The 19,859-nt window shown below is 45.8% G+C and overlaps 1 protein-coding gene across 2 annotated transcripts in view; it reads right to left on the reverse strand.

Annotated features, from left to right (window-relative positions):
* NPSR1 (neuropeptide S receptor 1) overlaps nucleotides 1-19,859 on the reverse strand; it is a 103,214-nt gene that overhangs the window by 66,891 nt on the left and 16,464 nt on the right. For both annotated transcript variants that reach the window (XM_037041159.1, XM_037041158.1), the window contains exon 2: nucleotides 12,791-12,923. In XM_037041159.1, coding sequence (XP_036897054.1) covers nucleotides 12,791-12,923 — 133 coding nt within the window. The remainder of the gene's footprint in view (nucleotides 1-12,790; nucleotides 12,924-19,859) is intronic.

Here is a 19,859-nt window from a genome sequence, read left to right on the forward strand (position 1 = left end):
CTGGAGCTCCTATCCCAGGTCTTCTAAGTGTGGGTCTGCCTTCTGTCTGAATATGTTCTCTGGAGGCCTGCCATCACCAGGAACTCGGGGAGAGTCCTGCGGGTGCTCTCACGCATGGAGGTCCCTCTAGAGGGCAGCTTTATGGGGAAGGAGAACCATCAGCTTCTCATGTTCCAAACCTGTGTTTCTATTCATACTGGGGTTTCCACAACCATAGCCAGGTACTGGCACATGGTCTCATTCTAGCAGTGGGGCCACTAGTCCCCAAAGATGCTCCAGCGCCTACCGCCATGTTTCATGTTATTCATATCCTTGTGTGGTCACCTCCTCTAGAGTCCTGGCTGGGCTCTAACTCTCACTTGACCAGTGGAAAGTGGCAGAAGTGATACTTCGTAACTTCTAAACCTGGGCCCTAGACCCCTGGAAGCTTCCACCCTGTGCTCTGGAAACCCAGCTGCCACCCTTCAAGGAAGCTCTGAGGGGACCATGTGAAGAGGAACCGAGAGCCCTCAGTCCTGGCTAAGACCCTGGTGGTCAGCTGGCGTCAACACACCAGCCAGGCCAGTGCGCCCCAGATGTCACAGAAGGGCTGCCTCACTGTGTCCCATTTGCTTCCCTGATCCTCAGAAACATGAGGGAGATCCACTGATGTTTTAAGTCACACAGCCATCAATGACCAGAAGAGGGACACTTGTTTATGTGGCTACTGTTCTCTAGAGGTGTCCACGGACGTGGGGCCTGGCACGTGTGTGCAGTGAATTTGCAAAGCTATTTCTTGAGGTTCCTATAGGTGGAGGGACTTGGGAGGAGGCCTAGGACAGATGGTTGGCTTCCCAGCCAGTGGGGAAACTTTCTGTTTCCCAGGCGCATCTGCAGCCTCCCCAGTTCTAGCTTGGTTCTGGGAGTCCAGTCCTGTGTTCTGACACTGGGAACTCCCCGAAGAGATGTGGAAACCCAGCCCATAAGTGGGGCATTTAATCCCTACTCCGTTCTGCAGAGCTCGCTCCCAGTGCCTTCCCACCCGAGTGTTTGCTCTTCATTCCTGGCAGCTGGAGGTTCCACTTTCTGCCTTTGAGCTTGACTATTAATCATTATTGTCTTACATATATGTTTTTTTCTTCTAGAAGTTCTAATTCACAGGGGAGGGGAGGGTGGCGTGCAAAGGGGAAGTTCCAGAGGCTGCTCCATCTGACTTTTTAACTTGAAGTCCCTACTTTCTCTCTAGAATATTTTGGGGCATTTGTCCCCCTACATCACAACACTGTTCTGGCAAAGCCATGGACTTGCTTACTCCTTGCAAAGATGCGAGGTCCCTCAGAGAAGTGAAATCATGTTGTAGATGATTAAATTCACAGTTGGGTCCTATTGTTCCACCAAAGTGGATCAGACCCTTGGAATTCTGTTGCTGTGGGGACCAGCAATGGTAGCTACTGGTCAGGGAGGCCCCCACCCCCTCTGCTTCTCTCTAACCACCTCTGGAGCACTGTGTCTCTAGGCTCAGACCCACCCATGACCCGTCTCCACGGCAGACAACAGCTCACAGGGGCCAGACCCCCCATGTGGGTCTCCCGGGTAGTGCCGAGGGGCTTTTTTTCCCTCTTAGATTTTGATAAAACTGGTGAATGGGAATTCAAGCTGTAACATTCAGCAAGATAACTAACATACTAAAATGTGACCCTTTGACAGATACTGAAATAAGCATAAGGCTCTCAGGGCAAGTGAATGGAAAAAAATAATTATGGAAGGAAGGAAACTGGAAACAACTAAGATGATGATGCGAGTCCTCTGAGACATGAACACACACTCTCTCGTAAGTAATTAAGTCTCTTCCTTATATCCGCAAGCTACAGTTTGGCTTGGACACTTGAACACATCTGTTTAAACTGCGCCTCTGCTTGAAGACTTCAGTGCTGACCCAGGGCCCTAATCTATCACATCTGACTCCTGGTCCTGAAAGTGTCCATAGTCTGGCCTCACCCCACCCCCAGAGCAGTGCTTCTGAAGCTTGGGTGCACTTCTGAATTACTGAGATCTTTATAACTATAAATTTATATTTTGTGTATGTGATGCCCTCTCACTTACACAAAAAGAGATACAAGGTTGTCATTAACCTGCATGTTACTTACCTCTATATACACTAATATACCCACCACCCAGCTTGAACAATGGATTTGAGTCCTGCAAAGACCCCTTTGTCTACAGTGTAAAGAAAGGAGGTGGAAACAAAGCAACGACAAAGGAAGACATGGCAAGGAATGTAGGGGAGCGAGTAGACTGGAGAAACTGGGGACTTTCAGACGGGCACCTGTGGTCTCAGACAGTTAGTTAAATTCGTATTCCCTTAACTGCATACACCCCCCTCGGCACACTGTTCTCTAGGCCAGGACAGCTCCCTGTCTATCTGTCTGGGAAGCTACTTCCGTCTCTTCCAGAACGGCCTTTCTGATCTCTTCGTGAGAGTATAATTTCACTGAATTTGAAACCCTCTTAAGCTTTCGCCTTTCTGGATTTTTTTTTCTCATGCCGTCTTCCTCTGGCTTGTGTCAGTTCAACAGACAATTTTAATTTCTCCCTTGTGTAGGGAAGTCCCCATGTGACAGACTGTTCACTACCAATGCCACTCTTTCCTGTAGGACCTAGCAGTGGACCCCACATGAATCTGAATCTGTTCACAGACCAAGGAGGTGTTCTCAGTTGCCCAATATTAGGCCAAATAGAAAGGTCTTTGTCTTACCAACTAGAGGCTCTGATTGTTCGTGGCCTTTGAGACATCAGTGTAGGAAGTGCAAAGGGCCGTGGACTCACAAACGGGGGACTTTAGAAAAGGTCACTCACAGATGGTGGGTTTCGCCCCCTCCATGCCCTCTGCTTTCCCTCCTCTCCCTGAAGGGGGCCATTGTGTAGTTAGTCTGAGTATCTGGTGGAGAGGGCCCAAAGAACTAGGAACAGTCCTTCCTGTGCTCACCTACTAAGCTTGTCAGGCTGGATCCGAAAGCAGCCTTTCTAGGTACTCCAAACAGCAAGGGGTTGGGCTACAGGGAACTGGAGACTTCGGGCAGCTCAGGGAAGCTTTGGCTTGAATTCACCAAATCAAAAAGCATCTGAATGGCTAGAAAGCTACTGTGAGTGGCCTCAGCACCTTTTGTTAGGTCCCCTGGCTTTTAACTTAAGTATTTATTACACCAGCTCAATGCCTGTCTTGTGGAATAAGCAGAATCTCAGGGAGTGGGGCACTTGACTTCAGGCTACGCCCATCAGTGTACCTGTGTATCTTGTTCACACCAATGAGTTCACACTTGAGCATGTAGGTCAAGGCAGGTCGGTGAGGGGCAGGTAGAGGTTGCCAAGCCCTGCTGGGAAGCCCGCCTTCCTGCACCTCCAAGAAAGCCTCTAAAACCCATTGTCTTTCTCCATGCATGCGGGCAAGAGAGTTTCAGGAGTCATTAGTAGGCATCTGTTTTATAGGTTCAGTTGTGACCTCCCCCCAGTTTGTTTGTTGAAACTCTAACTCCCAGTACCTCCGAATGTGACAGCATCTGGGGATACGGCCTTTAAAAAACGGTAAAGGTAAAATGGGGTCCAATGGGTGGGACCTAATCCAAATGGCTAGTGTCCTTGTAAGTGGAGGAGATTAGGACACAGAACTTCAGATCAGAGAGGGAAGACCACGCGAGGACGAAGCGAGATGACTGCCGTCTATCAGGAAAGGAGCCTCAGAAGAAGCCAAAGTGGACAACACTTGGCCTGCTCCTTAAGCCACCCAGTCTGTGGTGTTGGTCACGCAGCCCCAGCAGACTAATCCAGCATCATACACCCAGGATGTGGAACAAGGTTAGGGGGTGCCTTCTGCCATGTCAGACACAGGGTCCTTGGCGGCAGTTTGGAATGGCTAAAGCAAATCAAGCCAAGACTTATCTTGCCACTGATCTCTGTGTGACAAAAGCAAAACTGTCCCCTTACTGCGTTATTGTTTGAACTGTAACTTATAGCCAAATGCCCCGCTGTGCCCTCAGTACAACACCTGGACCCATGCCTCATCACAGTAAGTGCTCAGCAGTGTTTATTGAATGGCTAAAGGAATGAACGAACAAATGAATAGCCATGCATGGAGTTACAGTGTGTTGGCCTGGGGAGCCTGGCAAGGCAGCAGGCCCCAGGGGAGTGAGTCCACCTTCTCACCACATTGTTGGCCACACTCCTTCTGTGTGGGCCAGAAGCCAGACACCACCATTGCTTTAGGACACACCTGATTCCCAGAGGTGACAGGCATCCATCGGAGCAACAGTTTTTTAATTAGTCGATATCTGAAGATGTAAAATGTCCCCTCAATGTTTACAACTGGAAATTTCTAATTAGAGACACGGGGTTATTAGAACCAGATCCCTTCTGGCCTCTTAAGACCATCCAGGTACCTCGGACACCTCATTTTAGAGATGAGAAAACCAAAGCTTAGTGAAGCTCAGTGCCTTGTCCAGGGCACATGGCTGCTAATGATGGAGGGAAGGCAGGGAAGAGCAGGAAACCTGATTTCTCTGAAAAAGAAAAAGCTTTCTTGGGAGAAGAGTTCATTCCTTTCCATTACATTATTCCCACAGTGATAGGATCACACCTCCCTTTCCTGCTTGAGAACCATGGGTTTCCTCTGTGAACACACACCGTCTCTCCTCGGAGTCGGGCACAACGAGGGTGCGTTGTACAGCCACTGCAGGACCCGTCTACGTGGAAGGCGTGGGCATTGACTGGGGAGCTAAACAGTGTTCGGTGGGACAAATGAGTCATGTGAGACAGATTTTGTAGCATTTTGAGTAAGTAGAAGAGAACACACAAATATCAGGAAAAATAAGTACACTCTAAAACTCTTCGCTAGCTCAGGAAATATGCTTAAAGGTTAAGCAGTGTGGTTTGTGTTCTTTTTTACAGTTTATGGGAAAAGGGTGGAAGATAAGAATAAGACATTAGGTAGCTGTCAAAAGGAAAACACTGAGAAGCTGATAGAATGGAAAAGGTATTAGATGACAGACAGAATGAATGTTTTGAAATGGTCACAGGAAAAGCAACTTTTAAGATATTTTAGAATGGATGAAAGTAGGATTAATACTGCTAATAATAGTGGAATCAGAAACAAATAAATGACTAGGAAAAGCTTAAATAATTCTTCCAAACATAAAGCAATAGAACCAAAAAATTTAAATGACAGAGAAACACCATAGTCACTGACATATGAAGTGTTCCCAAACACAAGGTCGGGACAAATGGAAGAAAATAAACATTCAGACATAAATGGAAAGAGCTGAGACATCACTTTAATCTGCAGATGAAACAGCAGAACTGATTGAACAGGTCAGTAAAGAGATACAACAACATAAAAGTATAAATCTTCAAAGAAAAAACATCTAGAAACAAAAGACAAAATTTGATAACGTATAAGGAAAGAAATCCCAGGCTGACTTTAGACTTCTCCCTTGTAGTGTGAAATGCGGGGAGTCTCGGCAGCAACACCTACGGAGGTTTGAGTCGTGAGTTCAGTGCACCTGTGCATGTACCACCAACTCATATTTGACAAGAGGTCCAAGAATCTTGGGTGGAGAAAAGCAGTATCTTCAATAAACAGTGCTGCAAAAGAATACAGCACCTACCTTACACTGCTCCCAAACACTAACTTGAAATATAGTAAAGACAAACATAAGGCCTGAAAGCATCAAACCCCTAGAAGGATGCAGAGTGGAAGGTCTCCTTGCCATTGGTCTTGGCAGTGATTTTGTGGCTATGACACTTGGAGCACAAATAACAAAAACAAAAAACGAGTGGGAATGAATGAAACTAAACATTTCTCTGGCGTCAAAGAAATGATTGACAAAATGAAAAGGCAAACTAGGAAACTGAAGAAAGTATCTATAAACCATCTCTGTGATAAGGGATGGATATCCAAAATACAGGAAAAATGCATACAACTCAATAGCCAAAAAAGGAAGTAATCCATTTAAACTGTCATAGGACCTGAAGAGACATTTTTCCAAAGAAGGGGTTCAAATGGCCAACCGGAGAATGAAAAGGTGCTGGACACCACCCACGCCAGGAAATGGACATCCAAACCACCCCGAGGTCTCCCCTCACATGTGCTACAAAGAGACAAGTGTTTGTCTTGTTAGCAGGTGGTAGTCAGGATGCGGAGAAGAGGGAAGCCTCACACATGTTGGCGGTGGTGTAAACTGGTGTAGTAACGATGGATACACAGTGTGGAAGGTCCTCAAAAGACTAAAAATGGAACTACCGTATGATCCGGATTTTCACAGTTTGGTAGGTATCTGAAGACAATGAAGTCATCATCTCAGGAGACACCTGCTCCCTGCTCTCCCCCCCCCCCCCGGTAATGGCAGCATTGTATACAGTAGCCGACATATAAAAGCAACCCGAGTGTCCACCAATGGGTGAGTGGATTAAGAATATCGAGTACATAGACACAGTGGAATATTGTTCAGTCATGAAAAAGGGAGCTTCTCCCCTCTGACAGCACAGAGAATTCTGGGGTGCAGTACACCAAGTGAAGCAATCAGAGGAAGACAAACACGGTGTGATTTCACTGGTGTGTGGAATGTATTAAAAACACTCCAAACCCATGCAAACAGAGAACACATTGGTGGTTGCCACAGGCGGGGTTAGGGGAACATGCATAAGGCTGGTCAAAAGGCACAAACTTCTGGTTGTAAGATGGGTAAGTTCAGAGGCTCCCAAGTTCAGCCCAGTGATGATGGTGAACAGTCCTGTGTTGTGTACTTGAAAGTCGTGCAGAGAGAAGTTTTGAAAAGTTCTTAACCCACACACATAAACGGACACTACGTGAGGGGATGGGTACTAAGATTATTACGGTAACCCTTTTTTCAATATATACATCTTGCTCTGGACACCTTAAGCTTACACACGTTCTATGTCAATTTTATCTCAATAAAGGTGCAAAATACAAAAATTAGAAAACAAAAGAGCAGAATTAAAATAAATAGAAGAATTAAGTGTGCAGTTCAAGCCCACAGGGGGGAAGGGGACTGAAGTCAGCCCACAGCCTTGAACTCCATGTGTGGTCTGAAACACCTCGGTGCTCCTGGCCTCAGCTCCGTGCGGCACCTCTCAGTTTTCTGTTTTCAGATGGTTAACAGGAGGGTTTGCGGGTGAAGCATTCCTTAGCTCATTAGTAAATGGCTCTCCAGAAAATGCTTCAAGGCAAAGCTAATTTCTTTTACTAATAGAAGATGGGGCCCTTTCAGAAAAAAGGATGTTATTTGGCTGTGCGCCAAAAATATGTTTTCTGTTCTTCTTTTGTCAAATGTTCAGTGGGAGTTACTCTCATTAACTCCCCTTCTTTACTGCATTTGAGTAAAGCAGACAAGTCCGTTTCAAAGATGATAAGTGACTAATAAATTTAATTGGCACTTCAGCTCATAAAAATATAAACAATCATTAAATTCATGGAGAAAATGTTTAGAATCGAAAGTGCTAAAATTGCAGGATGTGCAGAAATAACAAGTTCAAGATCTTCTGGTTTCCCTCTATTCTCAAGAGTAATCCTGCAGCGAGGATCCCTAGTGGGTAAAGAAAAGAACTGGTTAAGATGTCTCGTTTTGAATGGGTCAGAAATGTGGAGAAGAGGAAAGTGAGTTGAAACAGGTGCAAAGCTGCAGTGCTTCCTCCGTTCAAACATCCTGGTAAGTGGGGTGTTCTTTGTTTTCTCAAATACATGAGCACCGCTATAATCACTTGGAGACAAAAAGAGACAAATTAGGTTTGGATGCTTCTCTGATATGCTGGCTTCCATGGAAGAAAATGCTCCTTTCAAAATAAGCAAATTGTACTTGAGGATGTGTGTATCATTAATGGTAAGCAGAAAGAACTGCCTCAAGAAACTACTTCTACAACTATTTTAAGCCAACAGGTTTTTTGTTGTTGTTGTTGTTTCCAGGAGGTTTTCAAACACAATTCTCAGTGTGGCTCTCTCTGTGGGTGGCTTCTGCAGCTTTTTTGTCTTATGACATTTTCCATCATCTTTTAGTCCAGGGTGACCCAAAGGGACATTGGCCAATTCAAAGGCCACAAAACTGTCTTTCTTTGAGGCAGTAAGCCCACTTCTATAAAATTTCCTAAACAATAAATAATGCTCACAAGATTTGATTGTGAGACTAGTCATTGTGGATTTGTTTAGAATAGCCAAAATACTTTTGGAAAAATATAAACAGCCACCAAGAGTTTTCTTACGTAATGGGGTGACCATCTGGTGGGCTCCCCCAGGGTATGCGAGATAAGAGGCCAGGAGAAGAGAGTGTGGCTCCCTGGAGGAACATTCCCAGGGGTGGGGACAGGGTGGTTAAACTCCTCTGTCTCAACTTCTTTCTCAGTGGACGTATGAAAGACACAGTGTGCCAGGGACTGCTACTTCCCTCTATTCTCTCATTCCGCCCCAGGAAAAGAATCCGGATTTTATTGTGGTCAAAGGACCCAGGTGAACAACAAACACACACACACACACACACACACACACACCCCAAACAAGCCAATAAACAGCTTGTTCCTTCAGTTAGAAACAGCACATGAAATGCAAGCAAAAATGAATGGGTTGGAGTTGTAGGAATGCCAGGGAAGAGGACAGCTAGCTGGCAAGGCCCCCTTCTTGTCCTTCCTCCTCTCTTCCTTCCTGTCAACTAGAACTTGAGCGTGATGGCAGGAGTTCTAGCAGCCTCCCAAACCAAGATGAGCTGACCTTGAGGATGAGAACTTTGGCAGGGACACACCGCATCTTTCTGTGAGATGCGGTCACGCTGAGTGTAAGCCGGCAGCCTCTGTTCTAATGTTGCCCTCACAGTGCCTGGGTCTTGTCAATGTTTTATGCCTCATGTGGAGAAGCCTGGTCCGTGCCCTTCTGATGGGAGAATTTCAGTGATGAGCAGGTACGAGTATGAACCGATTTCACTTTCTTCTTCGTCTAGGTGATTGTCTGCAGATCGTGAAGACTTCAGCTGCCTGGGCTGGACTTCATGGCATTAGACAAAACTTCCTTTATGCTTTTATTTTCACTGTTACTATTCCTGAGGCATCTATTGGTTCAGGGTTTAAAAACTCATAATAAAAGAAACTGGTGAAGAAAGTCCTAACAGCAATTTTTTAAAAAGAGAATGAATTTTGAAACTGTCAAACAAGTGATCTGTCTAAACGGGTGTCAGGGCTGAGTTCTTCACCTCCCTCCCCCCAAAGCTTGATGCTCCATCCACCTACGGAAGGTGGGATTCAGACTGTGAGAGCAGGCTGGAATTTAATAACGGGACAAGGGTTGCGGTGAGGGTTAGGGGCTACAGTTAGGGTTAGGCTCTCCCGCCTAACCCTGAGGAAGCGACTCCTCTCAACTCTCCTCCCACTTAACTAGAGAAACTGATGAAGCTGCTTTCAAACCAGATTTGAATGAAAGTGACAGTGTAAGTAACATATCTGTAAAAGGAGGGGAAATTCAGAAAAACATGCAAAGAGCTGAACAATAAAGGGATAGACAAACAAAAGAGACTGGGCACAGCAGCAGTCTGCCCAGAAGGCTGAGCAAACCCAGAGTGAAGGCGGCCTCGTGCTGGTCTGAGCTGAGGTCACGGCCTCCCAGTTAGAGGCCCAGTCGCTGCTTCTGCAACCACGGCAGCAGTGCCAGCTGGGCAGGAAGTCAGGACAGCAAGAAGCAAAAGCACAAGATGCACAAACAACAGAGGGAGTGTGCAGGCCCTGCAGCAGAGTTGGAAAAAGGCCACAAACAACACACCAAGAAAATGTCAAAAAGCGAAGATAAAGGAGGAGGCATTTGAGACTGTAATCTTTTCTCTATAGGGAGGCGATACATTTTGTGAACTGACTTTTACTGAAACAAACTGGACAAAGGCCACAAATTGTAAGTCCATGATTTGGTGATTTAGCACCAAGGGAACAGACACATCCATGAAGCTGCAGTCAAGGACATTCTGAGGTCCTCCTGTCTGCAACTGTGCTCCCCCAAAGCAAATGCTGAGACAAAACTTGTCTTTAGATGAAGAGACACCTGCAGGAGCAGCAGCGGGAAGATGGGACACAAGGCAGGAGCAAGGCAAATTGAGACGTTTCTGGTGGTTGCTGAATGTTTGGTAAACATACAATTTTTAATTTTAAGATATTTGCTTTCCTGTGGTGCAATCCCCTTTGGTTGCTTGAAACACTTGGTAAGGTCTTCTAAACATAGAAAGTCGTGTGTCTGTGGATGATTTCAAAGAAAAGGGAGCTGAGTGCCTCATAGAATAAAACAAAAACCAAGAGCTGAACTAACTAGAGAAGGCAAGATTCCCACAAGAGAAAGCAAGAATTCAGGGGAGAGAGGAAGCGAGAACCAGGAATGATGAGCAAGACTATTTGCCCAGAAAACTGCGAGAGTCTTGGGGAAAGCATTGACCTGGGATGGGGAACTCGGATCAAATGTATATAAACCTCAAAGAACGGTATCCTTCCGTGATACCTGAGTAACCTTTACAGGCTTCCTTAAGACTCAGATATTATTCTCTATTCTCTTACTAAAAGATCTGAGATCATGGGGAACTGTGTTGGAGGAAATGTTGCAATCTTAAACAAGAATTTAGTTCAATCTTAGACCCATCCCAAAGCTGCAAGAACTCTTCCCTTGAAATACTCCTGATCTGACCCCTTGAGTTTTTCCAAGAAGGAATGAATAAATTTATAAATGCCCGACTCTTTAGAACATTCATGGGACAGTAAGTCACGGTTCATACTGCAGACAGTGGATTTGAATAGCACACACAACTTTTCTCTTTGACAATAGGTGATAAAATTTCAATGATTCATTTATTCATTTTGACAGTACTTTAGATTCTGAGCTGCTCTCTTTGCCACCTGTATGTTGTTACCCTTTGAGATAACACGTGGCTTGAAGAAAGCTGGTTGCAACATGGTAATTGAAAAAATATCATGAAAGTAAGTTACTTGATCCTCATGCAGGGGTGTTGCATCTCACTCAGTATTTGCTGGACGTCTCTCTCTCTCTTTTTAAAGATTTTATTTATTTATTTTTAGACTAAGGGAAGGCGGGGAGAAAGAGATGGAGAGAAACATCACTGTGTGGTAGCCTCTTACGTACCCTCCACCAGGGACCTGACCTGACCGCAACCCACGTGTGTGCCCTGACTGGGAATCAAACTAGCGATCCTTTGATTTGCAGGCCTGTGCTCAATCCACTGAGCTACACCAGCCAGGGCTGGGCATTTCTAGTTACTATTTACACAGTCTCTCTCTCTCTTTTTAAAAAGATTTTATTTATTCATTGTTGTAGAGAGAGAGAGAGAGAAGGAGAGAGAGAGAAAAGGAGGGGAAAGAGAGGGAGAGAAACGTCGATGTGGGAGAGAAGCATTGATTAGTGGCCGCTCGTATATGCCCCAGCTGGGGACCAAGTCTACAACCCAGGCATGTACCCTGACCAGGAATCAAACCCATGACCCTTTGCTTTGTGGGACGATGCCCAACCAACTGAGCCACACTGGTCAGGGCATTGCCCTTTACTCTTAAAACCCTAGGGATGAAAAGGGGCTCCTGTTTGAAGGAAAGGTTGAAGGAGTTTTCTCCCATCACGAGTCCCACCTGTGTGGCTTGGGCTCCTCATCGTCATACCTGTAAAGAGTGCCCCTACTTTCCACGCTGGTCACGGCAGCCCAGCACCAGTAGGTGGGTTGCTGCTCTCTGTTAGAGAGAGGGCATTTGGGGTTATCGATGATGTGTGGCGATGGCTCTCTCATGACAGTGGTGTGTTTTCCATATAATGTGGCTCAAGACTGAGATCCCCCAAAGTCTCCACTGCCGTTACTGCCACGCAGCCCAACTGGTAAGTTTGAAATGCACTGAACAGCTCTTTCTGACCGCCATTTATCATTGCTTCTTGTTAGCACTTAATACTTATGTATTATTATTATTATTATTATTTGCATTTGCCTTCAGTCTGATTCAAATTAAACTCATATGACAGCCATCTTGTTTGTAGAAGTCAGGATACAGGCCCATCTTGTCCCGGACCCTCTGGGATCCCACCTGCCCATTCCCTTCTCTGGCCTATGGAATCAGACTCTCTCCTTGGTTCCACTTTCCTACCCTTTTGAACTTGATCCATCTCTGAGAGTGTCTTTTCTTCATAGGTCATTTTTTTAAATTTGAGAACGTTATGCTATTGCCCCTCTGGGTGTGATGCATTCACACTCAACTCTATTGGCCATTCCCCAAACCCACATGTTAGTGTCTGATCCTGGAATTATGTCCACAGACCATGCCCAGCTGTGGCACTGCATGCCTCTTACATTTCCAAAAGCAATGCCCACAGACGCAAATCTGCAAAGTGCCGGAGACTGCACATTTGTTATCGATTAGAGATAATTCGGGCCTCTTTTCTAGGACCTCTTCCTTAGGTTTACAGTATGGTGTGATATGGTAATATCACTTTAGCGAACGATGGAGGCTGCTGTGTCCAGGGAGAGCGGAACCTTCTAGAACCCTTTGGTAGTACTAATAATGGTATTTTCAGCTCTGCTGTATAGTGAGTTATTTTTATAATTTTGTAATATGTTAAATGTGCTGGAAGAAACATTCAAATATGGGTTTTATATCCCTTAGAAATTACTCCCAAATTTACTGATGCCTTTCAGGTGGACGGTCTTAGCATCTCTACTGGTAAAATATTTGAAAGTGAGAAGCCTTAGGAACGATGCACCCCATTCACTCCTCTCCCACTCGCACAGTTGCCTACCTGTGATGGCCAGCTGAGTCACAAAGAAGGTCATTCTCGACTTCCTCTTCCTCCTGCACGTGGAGAGCAGCACAAGGGAGTTTCCCACAATGGTGAACACGAAGAGGACCCACAGAGTTACCAACTGCTCAGTCTGTGAAAAACAAGCACACGAACCAGCACCCCGTGAGGACCAGGGCACTTAGCAGAATGCAGGGCTCAGGCTTTGGAGCTGGAGTGTCTCTCTTCTTGTCTCAGGAACCTGTCCCCACATCCCGCCCCGTCAAAGCTCTCCTCTCAAGAGACCAAATACTCATGATCCTTATTTACACTGATAACTGTAGAAGTTGATGCAATCTTTAACAAAAGTCTATTTGGAAATATATGTCAGGAGACCAAAAAAGTATATATTCTCTGGCCAAGCAAATTTAAGTCTATGTGAAAGAATTCAAGGTATGACAAAGAACGCTACAATTGCAAAGATGTGCACATTTATTGTTAGAAGAATTGGAAACTGTTTAAAGATAACCAGATAGTTAAGTAAACCAAGTACTTCAATTCAGTGAACAGTTATGTAGCTATTGACTGTGGCGGCCATGAAGCTTATGTAGCAACATTAAAAATGCTCATCACGATAAGTGGAAAAACATGATAAAATTATATATTGGGTATGGTTACAACTGCAAAATTGTACATGTAGGAGAAAGGTGGAAGAGTGTTAGGATGCTAGCCATGGTTATTTTAGGGCAGTATAATTATGGCTTATCTTACTCTTTTTCTTTTGACAGAATTTTATAATATAGTAATATTAAAAAGTTCTACTGAATAATGTATAATTCTGGGGGGGGTGGAGAAAAGCAAGAATCCTATCCTGCTCATTTAAAATGCCAAGTCCTTCATGAAGAGTTTTCCATGATTCTTTCAAATGGAGCTTTTCACCTGTTCAAAGCCCACAGCCCAGCACCAGCAGAGGCTCCGGGCGCTGGGATGGGCTGGACTCAGGGCTGGGCTGGGGATGAGGGGATGCAGGGGCAAGTCCAGAATCAAAAGCCAAGAGACAGTAGCCCAACATGTATGGGCAGAGTCCTGGGAAGAGCGCATGGGTGTAAGACCAGTCTGAGTGCTAATCTCTTGCAGAGGTAAGAAGGGAGCTCGAGGGAGCGCCTCCTCAGGTAAAAGGCGGGGTGTCAGCCGGGCCAGGCTGTGGCGCCCAGCTGTTCAGTCAAACACCAGTGGAAGAAGGTGCTGGGCCCTGATGACCATCCACCATCCCCTGCCTTTGAATAAAGCCGATCGCCTTCCATTGTAGCGATTGGCTTCATCCCAAGGGTTGAAAATCTTAAGAGCAGTAGCTGAGGTATCCCAGACAAGAAGCAATTTTTTCTTCAGGAATTCCTTGAGAAATGCAGAAATCATGCCTGGGATTCCAGCCTGCTGCTGCTTTTATGGATTTCAGCCTTGCTGGCCCCACGGTTCCTGTGAGCAAGTTCCATAAAACAAGCCTCTCTCTCCCTCTGGAGAGCCCTGATGATACACTCCCGGGGTGAGTGAGCCATCGCGGCAGCATTTTTCCTTACACTGAATTAATTTTAACTTAAGCAATAGCAGCTGCATACATTTTTCCTTAAAAACTATGGTGATTCAGAAAAAGCTCAGATCCCCCTTGGCCACCAAGTCTCCATCCGGGCCACTCCCCTCTCCCAGAAGGGAAAAGTTTTGATCCGACCGTGTTTTCCCCCAGTCCTTTGAAAACCACTTTGTAAGCACGCACGCGTGCACATGTATTTCTCTCTGTGTGGGTATCAGTTCAGTATTTACTCTACAAATTGTGTGACTTGCTTTTTTTCAGTCAGGTGGAAGGATGGCTAAATGAAGGGTGATACTTTCACACAAGGAAGTAAAATATTTCAATTAAAAGAAATGGATTAAATTTACTGAAACAAAATACTGTGTTGAAGATGTAGGGAAGCAGATGGGCTGGGTCGGGGCACAGGAGCTGGGAGCCCATAAGCGTAATCGTGCTGAGCCAGCTCTGGTTCCCCAGCCCCCAATTCTTTTTTTAAAATGTTTTTTAAAATGTTATTTTTAATTTAAATTATTGTTCAAGTACAATATTGTACTTGAGCAAGTTCCATAAAACAAGCCTCTCTCTCCCTCTGGAGAGCCCATTTCCAATTCTCCCCAGGGGGACGTGAGTGTGGGGGCACACATGGCCAGGTGGAACCCCCAGCCTGTTCTGCCACCTTCCAGGGCTGGGGACAGGCTCTCGAAATTGCTTCTCCAGCCCTCCGCTTTCCAGGAGTTCAGGCTGGAGCTAGCAGCTGGTTCTCCAGCTGAGATTTACAGATGAGCTCCTGAGGTCCTGGGTGCAGCCAGGGCCTGGGGGCTGCAATCAGGGGGGATGGCATTGTGGGAGTGCTGGGGGCAGGGGGTGGTGCACACCTGGACTGGGAGCACCACAGGTGACGACCTTTACTGCTCTGAAGGGCACAGGTGGCAGGTTCCTGACGCCCAGCCTGGATGCGTCATCTCCCACTGGGAGGGCAGTTCTTGTGCTCTGGGCTGGGCCACACACTTTGTCTCGGGCCCTTTTCTGACCAGAGGGGTGACATTCTGTGGCTGGTTGATTTCTCTAGCGGTCTGGATCTGGGTGGTGCTGAGAAAGCATCAGGAGCAGGAGCTAAGTCGGGGAGGGAAAGGGCTGTTCTGAGTGGAGTGAGGGGCAGAGTTTGGTGAGAGAACTCTCTCCTCTGAGACAGAGCGAGGGACTGCGGTGCAGCCAGCAGCAGGTGCAGCGGGGGTGATGTCTGATGTGCTAGACGGAGGGTGCCCACTCCGTAGCTGGTGGGGAGGTGGTGGGATATGAATAAATGAGTGGTTTGAACTTGGAGGATCTACCTTTTGAAGCTGATGAGCAACTTGGGGGCCAAAGTATGAAACTAAGTAGCGTGGAAGTCTGCATCACAGAGGTCTCACTGCCACTATGGTGCTGACAGAGGACACATTTAAGGGTCAGGGTGGAAGGCAGGTTCTCTGTCTCCACTATTATCCTAACAGTTTGCTGTCCGGTGGCAGATGGTGTCCCAGGGTGTCTGTGGTTCAGGATGAGATGAAGGGGCTGGTAGCGTGGCAGGTTTGGGCATGCAAAATCCAGCTGACAATGCAAATGAGAGATTTCCCAAGAATCTCACCTGTTTCTTTCAGCGAACCTATTTCATGGGAAGAAGGATTTCAATGCTTTAAATTATTATTTTTTTCAAATTATAGACCACAGTATCACATCCCCAGATTTTCTCGGCCTGGGTACTGCTGGGGGAGTTGTGGATTCTAGTACTTGACCAGGACTAAGTCAACCTCTGCAGAAGTCCTTCGGCCTTCGAGGAAGAAGGAACAGAAGGAAGGGTCAGGACACTGAAGATGCCCCTTTTCCAGATCAGAAACCCAGACCTCAGTGGAGGATGGGGAGGGAGCGGCATCTGGGAGAGGACCAGGAAGGAGGTGGGCTAGTCTTCGAAAGAGGACAGGGTGTCGGGAAGGAAGTGGGTGTTGGAGGTCTGCCTTCCTGGCCTCTGCCTCCTCAGCACCATCCGTGGCCCTGCCCAGCTGCTCACACCCCTCCGGCTGGGAGAGAGCAGCTGTTTGCTACTCTCTGCTGGGAGGTCTGCAGTGCTGGCTGAGTAAGCGGATCTGTTTGCCCAGACCTCAGCGCACCTGCTGTACCTTCTAGAGGTTCCTCCAGTTTTCCAGCAGTGGGGGGCCAGGGGGGATGGGCAGGTGGGTGTCAACCTTAGCTATTCTCTATTTCTCACACAAAATTGCTCTCAACTAAAATGACTCTGAAGGTCTTTTGGATAAGAACTGCAAAGAGGAGGAGACTGGATCGAATAAACTCAGGTGCTTTTGAACTAGAAGTCACGTTTTTTTCCAGATTATTCGCTCTTCATGCTCTCCTTTCACTGTCTGTGGTGTGGTTTTAGGCCCCGTTTCCAGAAAAACAACACTATAGGAGGTGAGCAGTTTGTTTTTTGCACGGTGAGTTGGTGATGATGCCACCAGCACCCAAGTACAGATTTCCAGAAAACAGGATTCTCTCTAATGAAAGAGCCCCATGGCCCCCAGTGGGTGTGGAATGACTGCTTTCTACATATTTTTGTCCTGAGCAATCTCCACCCAGGCCTCTCATCTCTTCAAAGGATCCCTGGGGCTCAGGCCTGCTCTGCCAGGAGCGCACAGCAACATTTGGACTGCAAATCAAATTACCCAGGAGGACGTATCAGTGAGTTGGAAGGCAGGCCTCAGGAGGAATGACGCACTCCGGTGGCTCTGTAAATTGAACAATGCCTACGGGACAGGCTGAGCAAGTCTTGGGAAATTGTCCCTTCCTCCCACTTTGGAGTTTTCCTTTTTAAATTTTATTTTATTGATAATGTTATTACAGTTGTCCCAATTTTCTCCCTTTGCCTGCCTCTACCCAGCACTCCCACTCCCTTGGGCAATCCCCACACCATTGTTCACGTCTGTGGCTCATGTGTGTAAGTTCTTTGGCTACTCCCTTTCCCATACTGTACTTTACATCCCCATGGCTATTCTGTAACTACCTATTTGTACTTCTTAATCCCCTCACCTCTTTACCCATTGCCCTATACCTCCCATCTGGCATCCATCAAATGTTCTCTGTATCTGCTCTTGTTCCCTTAATTTTTTAGATTCATTTGCTGACAGATATGTATTTATTGTCATTTTATTGTTCATAGTTTTGACCTTTTTCTTAAATAAGCCCTTTTAACATTTCAAACAATAAGGGTTTAGTGGTGATGATGAACTCCTTTAGTCTTTTCTTATCTGGGAGGCTCTTTATCTGCCCTTTGATTTAAATGGTTGCTTTGCTGGGTAGAATTATCTTGGCTATAGGTTCCTGCTTTTCATGACTTTGAATATTTCTTGCCAATCCATTTTAGTCTGCAAAGTTTCTTTTGAGAAATCAGCTGACAGTCTTATGGAAACTCCCCTGTAGGGAGTTTAACTAACTTCTCTTCTCTTGCTGCTTTTAAGAGTCTCTCTTTACCTTTAACCTTTAGCATTTTAATTATGATGTGTCTTGGAGTGGACCTCTTTGCATCCATCTTGTTTGGGACTTCCTGTGCTTTCTCGGCTTGCATGTCTATTTCCTTCACCAAATTAGGGCAGTTTACTTTCATTATTTTTTCAAAAACATTTTCAATTTCTTGCTCTTTCTCTCGTCCTTCTGGCACCACTATGATGCCAATGTTGCAGTGTTTGAAGTTGTCCCAGAGGCTGCTTATACTGTCTTCATTTTTTTGAATTCTTTTTTCTTCTTGTTCTGATTAGTTGTTTGAGCTTCCTTATGTTCTAAATCATAGATTTGATTCTTGGCTTCATCTACTCTATTGCTATTTCCCTGTAAATTGTTCTTTATTTCACTAAGTGTATCCTTCACTTCTGACTGGATCTTTTTTGTGCTGTTGAAGTCCTCACTAAGTTCCTTAAGCATTCTTATAATCAGTGTTTTGAAATTTGCTTATCTTTATTCCTTTTAGCTCTTTTTCTGGAATTTTTATCTGTTCNGAAGTTGTCCCAGAGGCTGCTTATACTGTCCTCATTTTTTTGAATTCTTTTTTCTTCTTGTTCTGATTAGTTGTTTGAGCTTCCTTATGTTCTAAATCATAGATTTGATTCTTGGCTTCATCTACTCTATTGCTATTTCCCTGTAAATTGTTCTTTATTTCACTAAGTGTATCCTTCACTTCTGACTGGATCTTTTTTTGTGCTGTTGAAGTCCTCACTAAGTTCCTTAAGCATTCTTATAATCAGTGTATTGAAATTTGCTTATCTTTATTCCTTTTAGCTCTTTTTCTGGAATTTTGATCTGTTCCTTCATTTGGGCCATGATTCTTTGTTTCCTCATGTTGGCAGCCTCCCTGTGTTTGTTTCTATATCAGGCAGAGCTGCTATGACTCCATGTCTTGGTAGCGTAGGCTAATATAGTAGGTGTCCTATAGGGCTTAGTGGTCCAGCCTCCCCTATCACCCAAGCAGCATGCATGAGGTATGCCCATCATATAGGATGAGTACCCTCTCTTCCTATAGTTGCTGTTGGCAGGCCAGTGGGAGGTACTTACCTAGGCCAGTCAGTTGCAAGGACTGGCTGTGACAACTGACCACCAACCTCCACCCTTGGTGAAGAATCAATAGTACAGGGGTAGGGTGGCTGTGCTCCAATGTAGTTTGTAGCTGTCCATTGGTTGTGCAGGTCCTGGGGTTTTCCAGTTGATGCAGGTCCAGGTCAGCCTCCACCTATGTTCTCTCTGGAGCTACCCTGCATGAGCTATAAAGCCATCTGAGGTAGCTGCTACTTGTGTTGGGCTTGGAGATTCCCAGGCAGAGCCAAGCTGTGAATCTAGGCTGGCTGCTGTTGATGCCAGACAGGGGACCACTTAGCAAGAGGTACAGTGGCTGGGGCCTTTCTGAGACTAGCTATTTGCTTATGCAAGAGGATTTAGGAAGTTCTGAAGCATGAGTCAAGGCTAGCCATTCATATGGAAAAGTCACTGTTAACAGCTTGGGTGGGATGGAAGTTGAGTGGGATGGAGTCTCATCAATGTGTTAGCCACATTGATGGAGTTTCAAATATGGCCCCCACCTATTGCCTCTGTGGTACCAGACACTTTTCTCCCTGTGTGCCACTGGTGACTTTTTAGCTGCTACCCTGGTGCTGGAGCTCAGAGGAAGTGAGTCTGAGTAAGTCCATGTATGGGTTCTTTAAGAGGAATTGCTAGGGACTCCAGAAGTTTCTTTCATAGACTCAATCCCCACTGGTTTTTGCAGCCAGAAATTATGGGACCTTATCATCCTGGCACTGGAACTCTGGGCTGAGGGTTGTGGGGCTGGGACTTCTTGCTCTCAAAATATCCCTCCCAAGTTTTTATCTGCCACACATGGATGTGAGACCAGCCCATTCCGCATCTCTCTGCTCCTCCTACTGACCTGGGTAGATTTAACTTCTATAATTTCGTAGTTGTCAGACTTCCAATCAACTTGATTTTTGACAGTTCTGAGAATAGTTGTTCTAT

This window comes from Sturnira hondurensis, unplaced genomic scaffold (genome assembly GCF_014824575.4).
Source record: "Sturnira hondurensis isolate 20B ecotype Veracruz unplaced genomic scaffold, ASM1482457v3 Scaffold0002840, whole genome shotgun sequence".
Lineage (NCBI taxonomy): Eukaryota > Metazoa > Chordata > Mammalia > Chiroptera > Phyllostomidae > Sturnira > Sturnira hondurensis.